This window comes from Martes martes, assembly GCF_963455335.1.
Source record: "Martes martes genome assembly, chromosome: 3".
Classification (NCBI taxonomy): Eukaryota; Metazoa; Chordata; class Mammalia; order Carnivora; family Mustelidae; genus Martes; species Martes martes.
Genome location: NC_137890.1, coordinates 107309357 through 107325090, shown reverse-complemented (window position 1 = coordinate 107325090; position 15734 = coordinate 107309357). Strand labels below are relative to the sequence as shown.

At 33.6% G+C, this 15734-nt stretch overlaps 1 protein-coding gene across 1 annotated transcript in view; it reads left to right on the top strand.

Annotated features, from left to right (window-relative positions):
• Nucleotides 1–15734, top strand: part of LRP1B (LDL receptor related protein 1B) — a gene marked incomplete at both ends in the record, with an annotated part of 1929835 nt that overhangs the window by 1387046 nt on the left and 527055 nt on the right. Inside the window, 2 exons of the mRNA XM_080798957.1 lie at nt 9707–9851; nt 14337–14458. Of these exons, the coding sequence (XP_080655083.1) occupies nt 9707–9851; nt 14337–14458 (267 nt within the window). The remainder of the gene's footprint in view (nt 1–9706; nt 9852–14336; nt 14459–15734) is intronic.

The following is a 15734-nucleotide window of genomic DNA, read 5'->3' as shown; positions in this document are numbered from 1 at the left end:
TCTCTGTATTTATTTATAGTATCCAGACCCTCTGTTGTGTATTATTTTCAAGGTCCTCAGTCATCCTCTCCAGAGGGTATTTCTCTAACTCTTTGACCAGGCTTAGAGAGCAGCACTCTCTTGGCTGTGTACATATGGTTCTAATGCCTTTGGAGACAGACTAAACCAATCATCTTTCTTTCTCACTTTCTCACTCCCTGTCTTTGGAGGCCTGATGGTTCCTAGTTGCTCACCCATTCTGAAGTTCTGGAGGGCAGAGTAGCTTGCATCTGGCCTCCTCCCTTTGCTGATGGAGACTTTCTCTTTATCTATAGAGTCAGTCACCAATTATAATCTGCTTCTAATCAACTACAATTTTTATAGCCTCGGTCTTTTTTTCCATTATAAAGACTTCCTTGTCTTTACAGGCTTATACCTTTTTCATTGTTTTCTTGTAAATTTGGGGGTTTCAGAAGAGAGTAGAGATAATAGAATATTCCAGATAAAATACATAATACCCAGTTAAACTTGAATTTCATGTAAGTGAATATTTTTTTGTAGAGGTATTTTTCAGGACACACTTATACAAAAATTAATTGTCCTTTATCTGTAATTCAGATGGAATTGGACATAATGTTATATTTTATATTTTAAATATAAAGGGCTAGTTTTTAAAGAAATACAATTTTTAAATATGGATCTCAGTAGTTCTGGTATAGTTCCATAAAGTACATATTCCATAAAGTACATAAAAAATAAGCTATCAATTTTGATAATACATTTTAAGAAGTCAGGTTTTATTAAAACTTTAAAACTTCATAATTATAATTTTAAAATGTAATAACTGCGTGGCTCGGTGGGTTAAGCCTCTGCCTTTGGCTCAGGTCATGATCTCAGCGTTCTGGGATGGAGCCCCGCATTGGGCTCTCTGCTCAGCAGGGAGCCTGCTTCTCCCTCTCTCTCTGCCTGCCTCTTAAAAACAAACAAACAAACAAACAAATAAATAAATAAAATGTAATAACTAAAATATATATTTCAACTGTTTTTAATTTGGGGCCAAACTTTAATTTACATTTGTCAAGTAATTTTGCATTGCTAGGTTTAGTGTTATTAGGTCTAGTGAGTATATCATTTTATGAGCAGTGCTATGCAGTGGCAAGAGCTTTGAAATTCAGTTAATACCAACTGAGAGTTCCCGCCGTGCTTCTGCTGTGTGACCTTGGAGAAGGTCACCTTCTGACTTTCTGTTTGCTCATCTTTAACAACAGGAGGTGTATTAACACATCACTTCTCATTTATGATAATTAAATGAGACAACCATATTTGCTTATGTTCAGAGCTTAGCAAAGGCCCTGAAACTTAGCACATTTTGGTAAATTTATTTCCCTTGTCTCTCCTCTCCTTTTCTCTCCACTTCTCTCCTCTCCTCCATTTTCTCTCTCTCTTTTGAATGAAGATTTTTAGAGACTGTATGGCAGAATCAATTTATATTTGTTATTTATGTTAATTCTTATATTTCATAAATTCCTTTAATGGGTCCATTAGTAAATGTATTCGTTTCCTAAGGGTGCATAACAAAGTCTTACAGACTGGGAGGCTTAACAGAAATTTACTTTCTCTTTATTCTTAAGCTTGAAGTCTTAAGATTAATGTGTCAGCATGCTTGATATCTACTGAGGCCTATCTCTATGACTTATAGATGGATGTCTTCTCCTCCCTGGGTCTTCTCTGTGTATGGGTATCTCTGTCCTAATTTCTCTCTCTTTCTCCCTCTCTCTTTGTCTCTCTTTTTTGGATACTGATATAATTAACATATAGTATTATATTAGTCTCAGGTGTACAATATAGCAATTCAACAATTCTGTACATTACTCTGCTTCTAATTTTCTCTTCTCATAAGGACCTTTGTCATATTGGATTGGGGCCCATCTTAATGATTTCATTTTAACTTAATTACCTCTTTAAATTCCCTATCTCTAAAAACAGTTACATTCTGAAGTCCTGTAAGTGAATACTTCAACATATGAATTTTGGGAGACACAATTTAACCCATAATGGTGGAGTAGAGATATTCACAATAACTGACATCAAGTTAAGCAAGCAGTCTTTGCATTTTGGTACTTTCTGAAGAATCTAGTAGATTCAAATCAATAACAACGTGAGAAAGAAAAAGTGAGAGAAATACATGTGATTCTAAGTACATAGTAAAAACCAAAGTCCTTTGTGTCAGAGAGATCCTTGAAAAGTATATTTAAAAAGTGATTTTTTTTAAAGATTTTATTTATTTATTTGACAGACAGAGATCACAAGTAGGCAGAGAGGCAGGCAGAGAGAGAGGAGGAAGCAGGCTCCCTGCTGAGCAGAAAGCCCAATGCGGGGCTCTATCCCAGGACCCTGGGATCATGACCTGAGCCGAAGGCAGAGGCTTTAACCCACTGAGCCACCCAGGCGCCCCTAAAAAGTGATATTTTTAAAAAGATAATATCAACAAGGAATGGAAGAGACAGCTTTATTTAAATGTTTTCTGAGTTATGACTTGTTATGGGAGACATTTTTAGGGATATTTATTTCCATAATCATTTTGCATGCATTTAGGAAACTTCTACATCATGCAAAGCACTGTGAAGAATATAAAGAAGTACAAGACAGGATCCTTGTTCTCAAGAGCTTTCATCCCCGGATAAAGAGTCAAAATTAGTACAAGTGAAAAAAAGGGAAAAGCAACAATTAAATATAAAACCATGTGATTCTGTCTGTAGACAGTTTAGCATCAGTGAGAAGGAAGAGTCAATGTGGGATATCCTAGTCTGAAATAATTCCCTCAGGGTGAGGTTCTACTTGGGCAGTGAAGGGTGACTATAGTGGAATTATGGGCAGATGAAAATGGAGAAAAACAGACATAAGTAAAAAATGGAACTGTGCCTATTTTCTTCACAGCACTAATAGAAGTTTTTAGTTATTTTATTTCTTAATTTTTTTTAATTATGATAAGAATACCTAACCTAAGGTCCATCCTCCTCACAGATTTTTAGGTGTTCAGTACAATATTGTTAACTATTGACACAATGTTGTACAGCAGATCTTTAGAATTTTCACCTTTTATGTAACTGAAACTTCACACTTGAAGGGCAACTCCCCATTTCTTTCTCTCCCCACCCCCTGACAACACCATTCTGTTCTGTTTGTGAGTTTGACTAGCTTAAATGCCTCATATAAGTGAAATCATGAAGTATTTGTCCTTCTATGTCCAGCTAATTTTATGTAGTGTGATGTCCTCAAGTTTCATCCATGTTGCTGTATATGGCAAAATCCTTTTTCTTTTTAAAGATTTAATTTTGTTAGAGCAGTTTTACAGCAAAATTAAGAAGAAAATACTGAGATTTCCTATGTACCGCCTATATCCTTACATTGATAGCCTCCCCATTATCAACGTTCTTTACCAGAATATTTCCTTTTTTATCAAAGCTGTTATCAAGGCTGAATAATACCCCATTGTATGTATATACCACATTTTCTTTAACAATTCATCTTTCAGTAGACATTTAGTTTGTGTCTGTATCTTTGCTCTAATGAATTACGCTGCAATTAACATTGGGGTGTTAATATCTCTTTGATATCCTGATGTCAGTTTCTTTGAATATATACTCAGATGTGTGGGATTGCTAGGTCATGCAATAGTTCTATTTTTAATTTTTTGAGGAACCTCCATACTATTTCTATAGTGGCTTTGCCATTTTATATTCCCAGCAACAGTGTGTGCAAGGGTTCCAGTTTCTCTATAACTTTGCTAGCATTGCTATCTTTTTTTTTTTTTTAAATTATAGCCAACTTCACAAGTGCGAAGTGATATTTCATTATGGTTTTGATTTGCATTTCCTTGATTATTGGTTATGTTGAACATATCCTCATATACATGTGGGCCATTTACATTTTTAGAAAAATGTTTATTCAGGTCCTTTGCTTATTTTCAATCAATTTATCTATTTATTGTTTATATTGATTTGTTTCTTTCCTGTTTATGTATCTTTCTCCATCACCAGAACATAGGGTCTATAAAAGCAGACATTGTCTTTTGTTTTCCTGCTATCTACATAGTACTTTATAAATATAATAGATGCTCAATATTAGTTGAAAAATGAATGAATAAATGCATATTGTGAGGTGGTAAGAGTGGATGTAGCATGTCTTAGAGAGAAGCTAGAAAGACATCTTAGTAGGTGGAATCAATTCAGATTATGTCATGATTTAAAAACCTGGTAAGGGATTTTAAATTTGAGGCAATATATAATCAGGAAATTTGAAGAATCTTGAGCAAGAATTAGAATTGATGAATGGTATGTTTTTAGAGGACTGCAACAACCTAGAATAGTTTTTCCGATTTGTCTGTGGTTCTAGTTTCATTCTGGTCACTACTGAGAAGGCTGTTATCTGATTGGTCATAGTCTTTCCTGGGCACAAGTTTCTTTGATCATGCTTCCAAGGATATGGTTTTATCTGTTTTGCCTCTTCTCCCGTTTATTTGACAACTCTGTACTGCCCCATCAGAATCCAGCTGGTTATCCTCAGAGACTTTTTTACATAGACAAGGCATGATTTTGTGTTACTCCTAGAAGCTCCTCCTGCCCTGAAACTGTAATCTAGATTGTTATATGGCCACCTCTATTGACCAGAAGGCTGCAAAAGACTGTGCTTGGCATTTTGAATGTTGCCTGTGGAAATTATTCTTCTTTAGCAGTTTTGGCAGGGAAGACAGTGACTTGCAGTAAGCAACATAGAGTCTGACATAGATTGACTAGCTTCTAATGGATAAGGATAGCCTTTTCTTTTCTTTTCCTTTAGTTTCTTGTTCTTTTCTTTTTGTTTTCTAGTCAAGTCTAGTTTTTACAATTATGAATAAATCTGCAAAAATCCGTGTTTTGTGTGTGTGTGTGTACGCAGACCTAAGTCTCTAACTCCTTAAGTACCAAAGAGTAGATTGCTGATCATACAGTAAGAGTATTTTCAATTTTGTAAAAAACCACCAAATATTCTTCCAAAATAGGTGTACCATTTTACATGCTTATCAGCATTGAATGAGAGTTATTATTGGTTCACATTCTCACTGGTGTTGTCAGTGATTTTTAGCCATTTTAGTAGGTATCTAGTGGTATCTAATTGTTATGTTACTTTGCATTTCTCTGGTGACATATGATGCAGAGCATCTTTTCATATGCATATTTTCCATCTGCATATCTTCTTTGATGAAGTGTCAATGTCTTTGGCCCATTTTTTAAAATTGGGTGATTCATTTTATTATTGTTGAATTTTATGAGTTCTTTGTATATTTTTGAGAATGGTCCTTTATCAGATGAACATTTGTAAGTATTTTCTCCATGTCTGTGGCTTGTCTTCTAAGTACTGATATTTTCTTTTGCAAAGAAGCTCTAATTTTAATAAGTCTACTTTATCAATTATTTATTTCATGGGTTATGTCTCTGATGTTGTAACTGAAAAGGCATCACCTTACCCCAAGTCATCTAGGTTTCTCCTGTTGTCTTTTGAGAGTCTTATAATTTTGCACTTTACATTTAGATTCATGTTCCATTTTGAGTTTATTTTTGTGAAGGGTGTAAGGTCTGTATCTAGATTCACTCTTTTGTATGTGGACACCCACCTGTTCCAGCACCATTTCTTTAAGAGACTATCTTTGCTCCATTGCATTGCCTTTGCTCCTTTGTCAAAAATCAGGTGACTATATTTATAGGGGTATATTTCTGGACTATCTATTCTGTTCCATTGATCTATTGTCTATTCTTCTACCAGTACCACATTGTCTTAAATACTGTAACTTTTTAGTAATTTCTGAAGTTGGATATTGTCAGTCCTTCAACCCTCTTCTCCATTTCATTCATTTTTGAGAAATATCTGCCAAACACCTACATATGAATAGGCATAGATTGTCTGTCACTTGTTCTTTCAAGTAAAGAATGGTATTCTATGGGGACATCTGAATGGCTCAGTTGGTTAAGAGGCTGCCTTTGGCTCAGGTCGTGATCCCAGGGTCCTGGCATCGAGTCCCGCATCAGGCTCCCTGCTCAGTGGAAAGCCTACTTTCTCCCTCTCCCTCTGCCTGCTGCTCCCTCTGCTTGTGTAAGCCTTCTCTCTTTGTGTCAAATAAATAGGTAAAATCTTAAAAAAAATGGTATTCTATGAAAAAAACTAGCTAATTTTCAAAAAAAAAAGAAAAAAGAAAGAAAGAAAAGAGGGGAAAAGACAAGAAAAAGAGAGAGGTAAATCAGGAAACAGACTCTTAACTATAGAGAACAGAGGTTTACTGGAGGGGAAGAGGTGGAAGGATGGGTTAATTGGTGATGGGTTTTAAAGAGGGCCCATGTAGTGATGAGTACTGGGTATTGTATGTAAGTGATGAATCATTCAATTCTACACCTGAAACTAATACTACACTGTATGTTAACTGACTGGAATATAAATAAAAACTTAAAGAGAAAAAAGTAGCTAATTCTTCTTGCAGCTTAAGCAATCTCATAAATACATTTCTTCCAGACAATTATACTTTAGCATGCTGCAGAATGCTTTATGCACACTTCCCATTTTGCCAAACAGAATATTAAAAAGACATGTACTGAAGGATCAAGATTTAATAAAATTAATGCTTTTACTGTTCAGTTAAGGACATCTTCATGTAAAACTGGCTGATTTTTTTTTTTTTCCCTGTAAATGCATAGCAGTGGAGAATCCAGTGATTCCTTGTCAGATCTGTGATGCTGGCTATGTGATTTTTAAGACTAATAGTCAACTTGTCCTTCCTTTTTTACCATGTTATCTATTTGCCCTTTTCCTCTGTATTATGGAAGATTTTCTCAACCATGTATTTTTTAATGTCCTAAGAGTTTGTTTTTCATTGTTCCTTGTTTCAGCATCTTTAATTTTTCTAGAACAAGACATGTATTTGAATATCTTTGATAATTTTTCAAGATTTTTTTTTAATTATGTTTATGTGTCCTTATGTCTGTCTAAGTGTTTACTTTTTACTCTACTGGCTTCTTTCATTGAGCTGGAGATTCTTGCTTTCCCATAATGTCTAACAAAGTAGAACTGGGTGTCTATCATGGGTTTCCTCCTCCTTCATGAAAATAAAAATATTTTTTTTTCCCATATCTCTCTGGGGATGGGGTTTCTCATTGGGAGCTCTGCATAGAATTGGACACTGTGACTTGCAGATTTTGCTTTTGTTGGGAGCTAGGGGTCAGATTTTGGGTCCCCCAATGCTAGAATGAAGAGAACATTATTCAGGGCACCAGACTTCATATTCCAAACTTCTTTGCTGAGCATTTTTAAAAAGAGCTATGGTTATATATTTAATTGAGACTTCTATCAGTTACTAATCCTCTGTAAACTCAGTGCAAGGGTTTGGGGAGATGGTGATGGTAGGTGATATTACATATAAAAATATCTTCACTTGATTATCATATTTTTAGCCTTTATTAACACTCCCACTATATTATTTATAAGCTGAAATCAAGGTCATCCCGAGTTCTATGGAGAGGGATTAAAAATCAGATTTTATTTTATCTTATTTTTATTTTTAAATGGAGTATAATAAAATTGAGTGATGAATGAATGAAAATTGAGAGTGGGGGAATAAAAATCACGATCCAGGTTGCAACTTAGCCTATTTGCCTATTTTCCCATTTCCACTTATATACCACCTTTTATGCATTATTCATATGCCCCTAATTCTGTTGTTTATTATATGAGTGAGTTTATACATGGGTTTTTCTGCTTTGTGTTTCTGTATTTCTATCACAGTGACATATTGTAAGAATTGAAAGGGAACACACATGTATCCAGTCTAATTTACTATACGGTACAACTTTTAATAAAGTCTCTATAGTAAAAGTCTTTTCTTAAAAGATTTTATTTATTTATCTGATAGAGAGAAACACAGTGAGAGAGGGAACACAAGCAGGGAGAGTGGGAGAGGGAGAAGCAAGCTTCCTGCTGAGCAGGGATCCTGATATGGGGCTAGATCCCAGGACCCTGGGATCATGACCTGAGCCGAAGGCAGACGCTTAATGACTGAGCCACTCAGGCGCCCCTACAGTAAAATTCTTTACTCATTTTCTTCACAGGAAATTTTTCTGGTCTTATGTCAATTCAGAAGTATAAACCAAAACCTAAATGAATGGGCTACTCACTAATCATATTCACTTAGATTAGTGAGTGTGTGTGTGTGTGTGTGTGTATATATATATATATGTAACAAATATATACATTTTATAATATATATATCTCTGTAAGAGAGAGAAGACTAAACATCTATCAATGAAAGAGGACAATAGAGCTTAATTTAACACCATGGGCTCTGAAACTGGGGTTTTTTCTATAATTTGGGGCTCCTATTTATTGTATGACCTAGGGAATACTATTTAACCCCATTTTGTCTCAGTGTTCTTCGGCAAAATGGTTTAATAATAGTAGTATTACCTAATAAAATTGTTGTGAAGATTAAATGTAGCAATCTGTAGTATTTAGAATTGTGCATGCACAAAATCGAATTCTGTAAGGGATGATCATTGTTGATGTCTGTATTACTCTCCTTGCAATTTCTGAAACTAGGCTTTGGTTCAGTCTAAATATAGTAGAATTTGAATAAGAATAAATGTACCGTGAAAGTAAAGATTATTTTGTTTTGTTCATACAATTAAATAACCCTTAACTTCTAGGTAGAAATTGAGGGGGTCCCAATTGTGATTAATTAGCTTTTTCAAGAAAAGTCTAAATTGTTCAAAACCTTTTTAATTATGAACTTTATTTTGAATTATTGCCTTTCTTAAAATTTTTATGCATTCAGCATGGAGTCTTAGAAAGAACCAAATTTTGGAGATAGGAAGACCAAATATATAAATTTGATTAAGATAGTTAATCTCTATGAATCTTAGATGTTTCATCTCTAAAATGAGAATGGTAATAGTTTCCTTCTAGTTTTGGCATAATAATTTGAAATAAAATAATAATAAGTGTATCATTTTCACCAGCACACTAGCTTCCTTAAGATCAAGACTCTTTTTTTTTTTTTTTTCTTTTAAATCTGTGGCACATTGCAGGGTCTCTTTTAAGAGAGATATCCAGTACATGCACCCAACAAAAAAATATTCAATACATGCACTCAACACATACACTGAGCAGTTTACATTATTAAAATTTTGAAGAAAGGGGCATGAGCCGTGCAAAAAAATAAAAGATGTTACTATGAGGAATTCAGTAGCAGGGAGTACTAAGTATTAAAAGTTTCCATATTGCAAACGAAGAGTACAGTCTTTTTTTTTTATAAGTTTTGTTTAGATATTTGGTTGGATTTTGCTGTTCATTTACAGATATAATACAGTACGACTGTGATCATGTTTAAGTATGTAAATAATATAATCTGAATTCTATATTAATTTGAATAGGCTTTTATTTATATGGTGTGTGAAATTTTCTTTTAAGAAAAAGAAAAGTTAAGGCAAGAGCCTCTAGCTGGGGAGGAGGGAGGAAAATTTAAACAATAATATATCACTGTGGTTTGCATTTTTAAAAGAGTGAGAGTGATTTCATCGTTTCTCTTAGAAACAGAGTTTGGGGATATAACAAAAGAAATCAAACAGTATTACACTTTAATAGCTGTTTACTATTATTTAATAAGATGAGTATCTTTTTCATAGAAGAAGTCTTTTCACTTTTATAGATAAGAAACTGTGGTGGGCCGACCAAAACTTAGCTCAGCTGGGAACCTGCAGCAAAAGAGATGGAAGAAACCCCACCGTCCTGCGAAATAAGACTTCTGGGGTTGTTCATATGAAAGTGTATGATAAAGAAGCACAGCAAGGCAAGTCACACTGTAATGAATTTGTGCCACTTTTTGAATATATAATGTTCTCTTCTTTTCATATTATTTTCTCAATTCAACAAGTGAAAGGTTTGTATTTTGCTTCTAGTTTAAAAAAAAAAAAGGTGGGGGGAGGCAAATGCTCCTTATTACTGCAGAAGAAATGCCGTTAACATAAGGTATATAATGAGTTTTCAAAACGTTAGCAGGGTCTCCCAAGGAATCTTAATTTGTCAGGTCTTCACAGAGGTCTTATCTAGTTCTTGATTTAAAAATGTAAGAATGAGAAAAATAAATCCCAGCCAAATACAACAGTGTATAATTAAACCCAGAAACTGAATGAATGAGGGGACTTCAAATGGACTATATCAACGTAAGAATTTTGCATCCAAAAGCACTGCATTGTTTGGCTCTAAGCATTTTGCTTTTTTGTTTTTGCTTGTCCAAATGGTGTGCAGTGAAATGGAGTGAGAGAACGAACAGATGGTTTACATAGGTAGACTTGTCACATTGCCCAAATGGCAATTACTTTAGAGATGCCAGCCAGGACAGCCCCACACCTGCTAGTCCTTTCTTAGTTTTTGCTTCATGACCCATGACATTAGCAGAACTCTTTTCCTAGAAAAAATATTTTTCTGCATTTTACTTTCTTACTTTAGTCTCTGCTGTGAAAATCCTTAGCTTCACATACTTTTCTTCTTAGGAAAAACGCTTCAAGAAAATGTGAAGGAATTTTCATCTGAAGGATCTGGGCATATAGACCAAAGCAGAGAACAGTAGAGACAGAATTAGTGAACCAAGGGGATCACTAATTCTGAAGATAGGTAACAAACATCAATTGACAGAATTTATTGGCAATACCAATTGGGAGCCATACCTGCACATCCAGAAATAAAAGGAAGACCAGATTCATGGTTGCCTTCCCTGTACAGAGCAAGGGCCAAATTTTAGTATGAAATCATTTCTGAAATTTCATGAAAAAAAAAAAAGAAAATAATTGCTTTAATAAACAATCAAACAAACAAACAAACAAACAATTAAGTGATTACTGGGCTCCTTTCATGGTTTAGAAGACACTAATACCCGTACTTTATGCACAAATCTGTATTTGCTCTCTGATTTAAAAAAAAAAAATTAATTTTTAAAGTCTTATTTATTTATTTATTTTTTAGAGAGGGAGATGGGGGACAGAAAGAGAGAGAGAGAGAGAATCTCACAGCGGCTCCACCCCTAGCAGGGAGTCCAACGCGAACCCAGATCTCGCAACCCTGAGATCATTACCTGACCCAAAATCGAGAGTCTGGGACTTAACAGACTGTGAGCCAACTAGGTGCCCCTCTGACATTTAAAAAAAAAATAACTATCTATAATAAGGAACAGGAGCGTTTTCACTAGCAAATCTGTAATCAAAATAATTCTTCTGGCATTCAAGCCATGGGGAATAGATTATATTATTGAGAATAAAACATTGGTAATCAATAAATAAAATATCATGACACTTTTTATGGATTTTAATAGAATATATTTGCAAAGTATAAAAGCTTATAGTACTGTGGTAAACTTTAGTTCATAGTCTGTACTTAATGTGATTATATCTGAAAACGCATTAGAAAATACAACAGAGGCAAAAATATATTGTTTCCAAACACGACATTGAAAAATTTATTCCTTCTTTTTCAAAATATGAAAAAGCACATGGTTTGCTTGAAATTGTAAATTAATATAATTTATAGAGTTTTCCCAGATACAACACCAAAAAGTTTATTGGAGGAAAACTTTCTTATATTATGTTTGGCTCACTTTTTTATTCATGCTAACAAAATTTTCCTCATCTTGTAAATGTTTAATCCTACAGGTAGATTTGGGTATTTTACACGTGAAAGTATTCCTAACTTGAGAAGGACCTGTAATACTTGGGAATTAATGGTATAATATGACTAAGCTTAAAATTCAGTGCAAATACTATTTTTACTAAAAGAATGTGCTGATGAAAGCATCTGTATTAGAGAGAATCACATTAACAGAATCATGGCAGGTACCTTAAAAGCTTCATTAGTATGAAATATGAGCAATTTAGAATTATTTAAGGTGTTAACATTACTACCTCTTTGGATTTCAAAGTACAATTAGCTACTTCATTTATCACTTTTGACGTAGATCACTAGAGAGCTGAGACTTCTCGTTAGTCAAGTGGACTCTCTACCTCCACTGGGGAATTGTGTCATGAAGTTTGAACATAAGTCTCATTACAAAATATTAAGCCAAGTTGGCATTTCAAACGTGCCAGATAATCACTACCTAAATTACTGTCTTTAAAACTACTCCAATATTTTTTCCTACATCAATTCATTGTTTGTTAGGCAAAGATACTTACTGCAAATAGTGACTCATTTTTTTTTCCTTTTTTTTTCCTTTTTCTCTTCTTCACTAGTAGAGACTAAACAAGTGATACATGAAATGTATATTGTACAACATAATTGTTAACATAGGCTAATTATATTATCTGTCAAAAATAAGTATGATAAATATACTGCTATTACTGGAATTATATTAAAAAATGCACAGTTCCAGAAGTTCCTTTTCTTATGTTTTTAAAATATATTTAATATCACCAAGGTTATAGAACCCTATTTTTCTTTTGTGATTTCATTCTCTTCCTGAATCTATTTTTTTATTAACTTCAATTTCCTCATTTCCCCTTCTTTCCATTTGATGTTTCTTCATGCTCTCTAGTTAAAAGATTTCTTCTCAATCTCTTCTCAGCTTTTTAAGTCTTTATAGTAGTTGAGATAAATCAATATCAAAATGCAAATTTCCATAGCTTGGCATTGCATTAATATATGTTTAATATATGTTTATGTGTTTTCTATAAACTATATGTATAAGGTCAGTATAGATTATTATAAATCTGAAAATATAACTCTCTCATTAAAATAATCAGAGATCTGAAATTTTATCTTAGTATATAAGTCAGCTTGAGGAAAGAGGGAATAAGTCAATTCACCTTCATTAGTTTATATAGGAGATAAAAGTAATAATTTCACAGGGCAACCCTACTCCTAGCATGTGGCCTTGTATAGGATGGAGTCCAGCATTGACTGAACTGGTAACTATAGGAAATGAGCAGAGAGTATGGTAGATCTCCAGATGAGAAATCTCCCAAGTTGAGAGTATTTCACACTTCAAAAGTGACAGAACTCACGACAGCTTCAACTGAACAATTAAATCCCATCAGACTATTTTGAATTCAGGAGATGAGAAATAATGAGCTGCATTGGTATTTTGAATTTTCCATAGAGCACTATTGAAATATAGCTTTCATCACGCTTTGTAATTCTCACTGGATTTACTGCACTTCATATTAGAGCTTGAACATCCAGTAAGTGGTACTGCATGTCCTCAAATAATAAAAATGTTGTAAAAATGGGATATTTAATGAACTTGCTGGATAAGACTGTAAATTTCTTAATGTCACGCTACCAGCTTTAATTAGCACATTGGGCCTAGTAAATTCAATGGAACATCTTTATAGAATGCCTACCTGTGATTACCTGACTAATATTTGTCATTGCTGCTACGCAGGAATAAGGAGAATTAATATGCCAATTAATTAGATGACTCTTACGGGTGTGTTTTAAATATATTTTGGGAGAATTATGTTCCTAGGAATAGCAAAATTTATTTCCTTGCTTTAAAAATTATTTAAATATATATATACCTCCTTTCTTTTAATGGCATAATCTTCACATTGAGTTAGTAGTATGTTTTAGCAGCTATTTATTTGACATATTTGGATACAATATTCTTGAAAAGGAAGTAACTATAGAGTTGAAATGAAATATCATAATAAAAATCATAATAAAATATTTCCTAGTTTCTGTGATCTTAAAATATTGCAAGTCTGACAGCATTCATGACAAACCAATTTCACTTGCTTTTCTGTAGCCCTGAATCTTCTCGTGCATTGTCATTTGCTTTCTAAAAAACTGTTTCTAATTATTTATTTTAAAATTTATTTTTTGAGATCTAATTGACATATAAAATTGCATAAGTCTAAGGTATATAAAGGGCTGATTTGATACATTTATATATTACAATATGATTACCACCTTAGCATTAGCTAACCCCTCTATCACATCATATATTATCATTTTATTTTTGTGGTGGGAATAATTAAGATCTAGTCTCTTAGCAACTTTGAATTGTAATCAAAGTTTAATTGATACTATAAATTAATTATAGTATTGCTGTGGATAATCACTATGCCACACATCAGACCTCCATTTACTTTTTTTGGGTGGGCAGACTTCAACTGCAATTGCCATTTCAAATTATTCAAGACAGTAAAACATCATACTAACCTCTATGAAGCAGCTGCATTTATAAATCAACAAAAGTATAAATATGTGTTCAAATTATTGCTATCGAATGATACTCTTTTTATTTTTCTTAAATATTTCTTTTGCTTGTTTTCCTCCTATGCAGGCAGCAATTCTTGCCAACTAAATAATGGCGGATGCTCTCAACTTTGTTTACCAACATCTGAAACCACAAGGACTTGCATGTGTACAGTGGGATATTATCTCCAAAAGAACCGCATGTCATGTCAAGGTATAAGGTCTTGGAAAATTTAATTCTGATGCATTTACTTTATCAATGCAAATTTTAGGCAATAAAAATTAGTTTAAAAATAGAAAAAATAATATTAGTGTCTTATTAGAACAATGGTTCACTGCTTAGTCTCATATATGTAAGATTGTTACTATCTAAAATGTTTTAAGTATTACTGTTCTTTAAAGGTCATAATTAGTTATTTTCCGGAACCGCAGTTTATTATCATTTTTAACCAAGCCCAGTAGAAACTACTTTCAACTTGAATAAGCAAGGGCTGAAGTAAAAAGCAGTGACTGGTTACTATTACGATTCAATCTGAATTCAGTTATTCTTTTAACTCTTTGAAAAAAAAATACGAGAGAAGTGGTGAGGGCTTAGATTTGCTTAGCTGAGAGAGAAGATCATTGCCAAAGAACTAAAACCTAAAACACCCATCTTCCTATTTCACGTTTCATAGATTCTAGTTCTTAGTTCCAAAGAAATTTGATTGTAGAATGATCTTTTTATCCAATGATCATGACTTAATTTTACTAAAAAACAGGTTTCAACCCGGGGTGCGTGGGTGGTACAGTCAGTTTAGCCTCTGACTCCTGGTTTTGGTTCAGGTCGTGATCTCAAGGCCATGGAATCTAGCTAGCATCCAGCTCCATGCCCTCTGTCCCCACCCCACACGTGCATGCCCATTCTCTCTCTCAAGTAAATAAATCTTAAAAAAGGAAAAGAAGAAGAAGAAAAAGAAAATATGTGCCTAAAAACATGTTCTGGCATATTAGAAAAATTCCTAAGTATCAGCATGCGGACTTCTGGTAGTCAGCTTTTATGTCTGTGCATATTTTAGAACATACTTTTGAAGCTATAACAGCAAGGTAGTAGCAAAAATTAAGTATTTGGTATGTTTTTAGTGTTTAAAATGTGTTAAATGTGTTAAAATGATTTAAGAATGATTTAACTTTATTAGAAAACTAACAGCTCTGTAGCTATGTAAAATATATACACTCAAAGTTTATTATCATATATAAACAATAAGATAATTGGGTATTAGAAAAGAGGTGGTGAATTTTGGTTGTGAGGCCAGGTATGTTTTCCAAAATTATCTGCCTCTGTGTTTATGAAAGTATGGTTCCCAGACCAGTAGTGCCATCACTACCTGGAAACTTTTCAAAAATTCAAATTATCAAGCCCCTGGGTTGGGGACCTCTGTAATCTGTGTTTTAACAAGTCTTCTAGAACATTCTGATGCATACTCAAGTTTGAGAGCCAGTAATCTATCTTT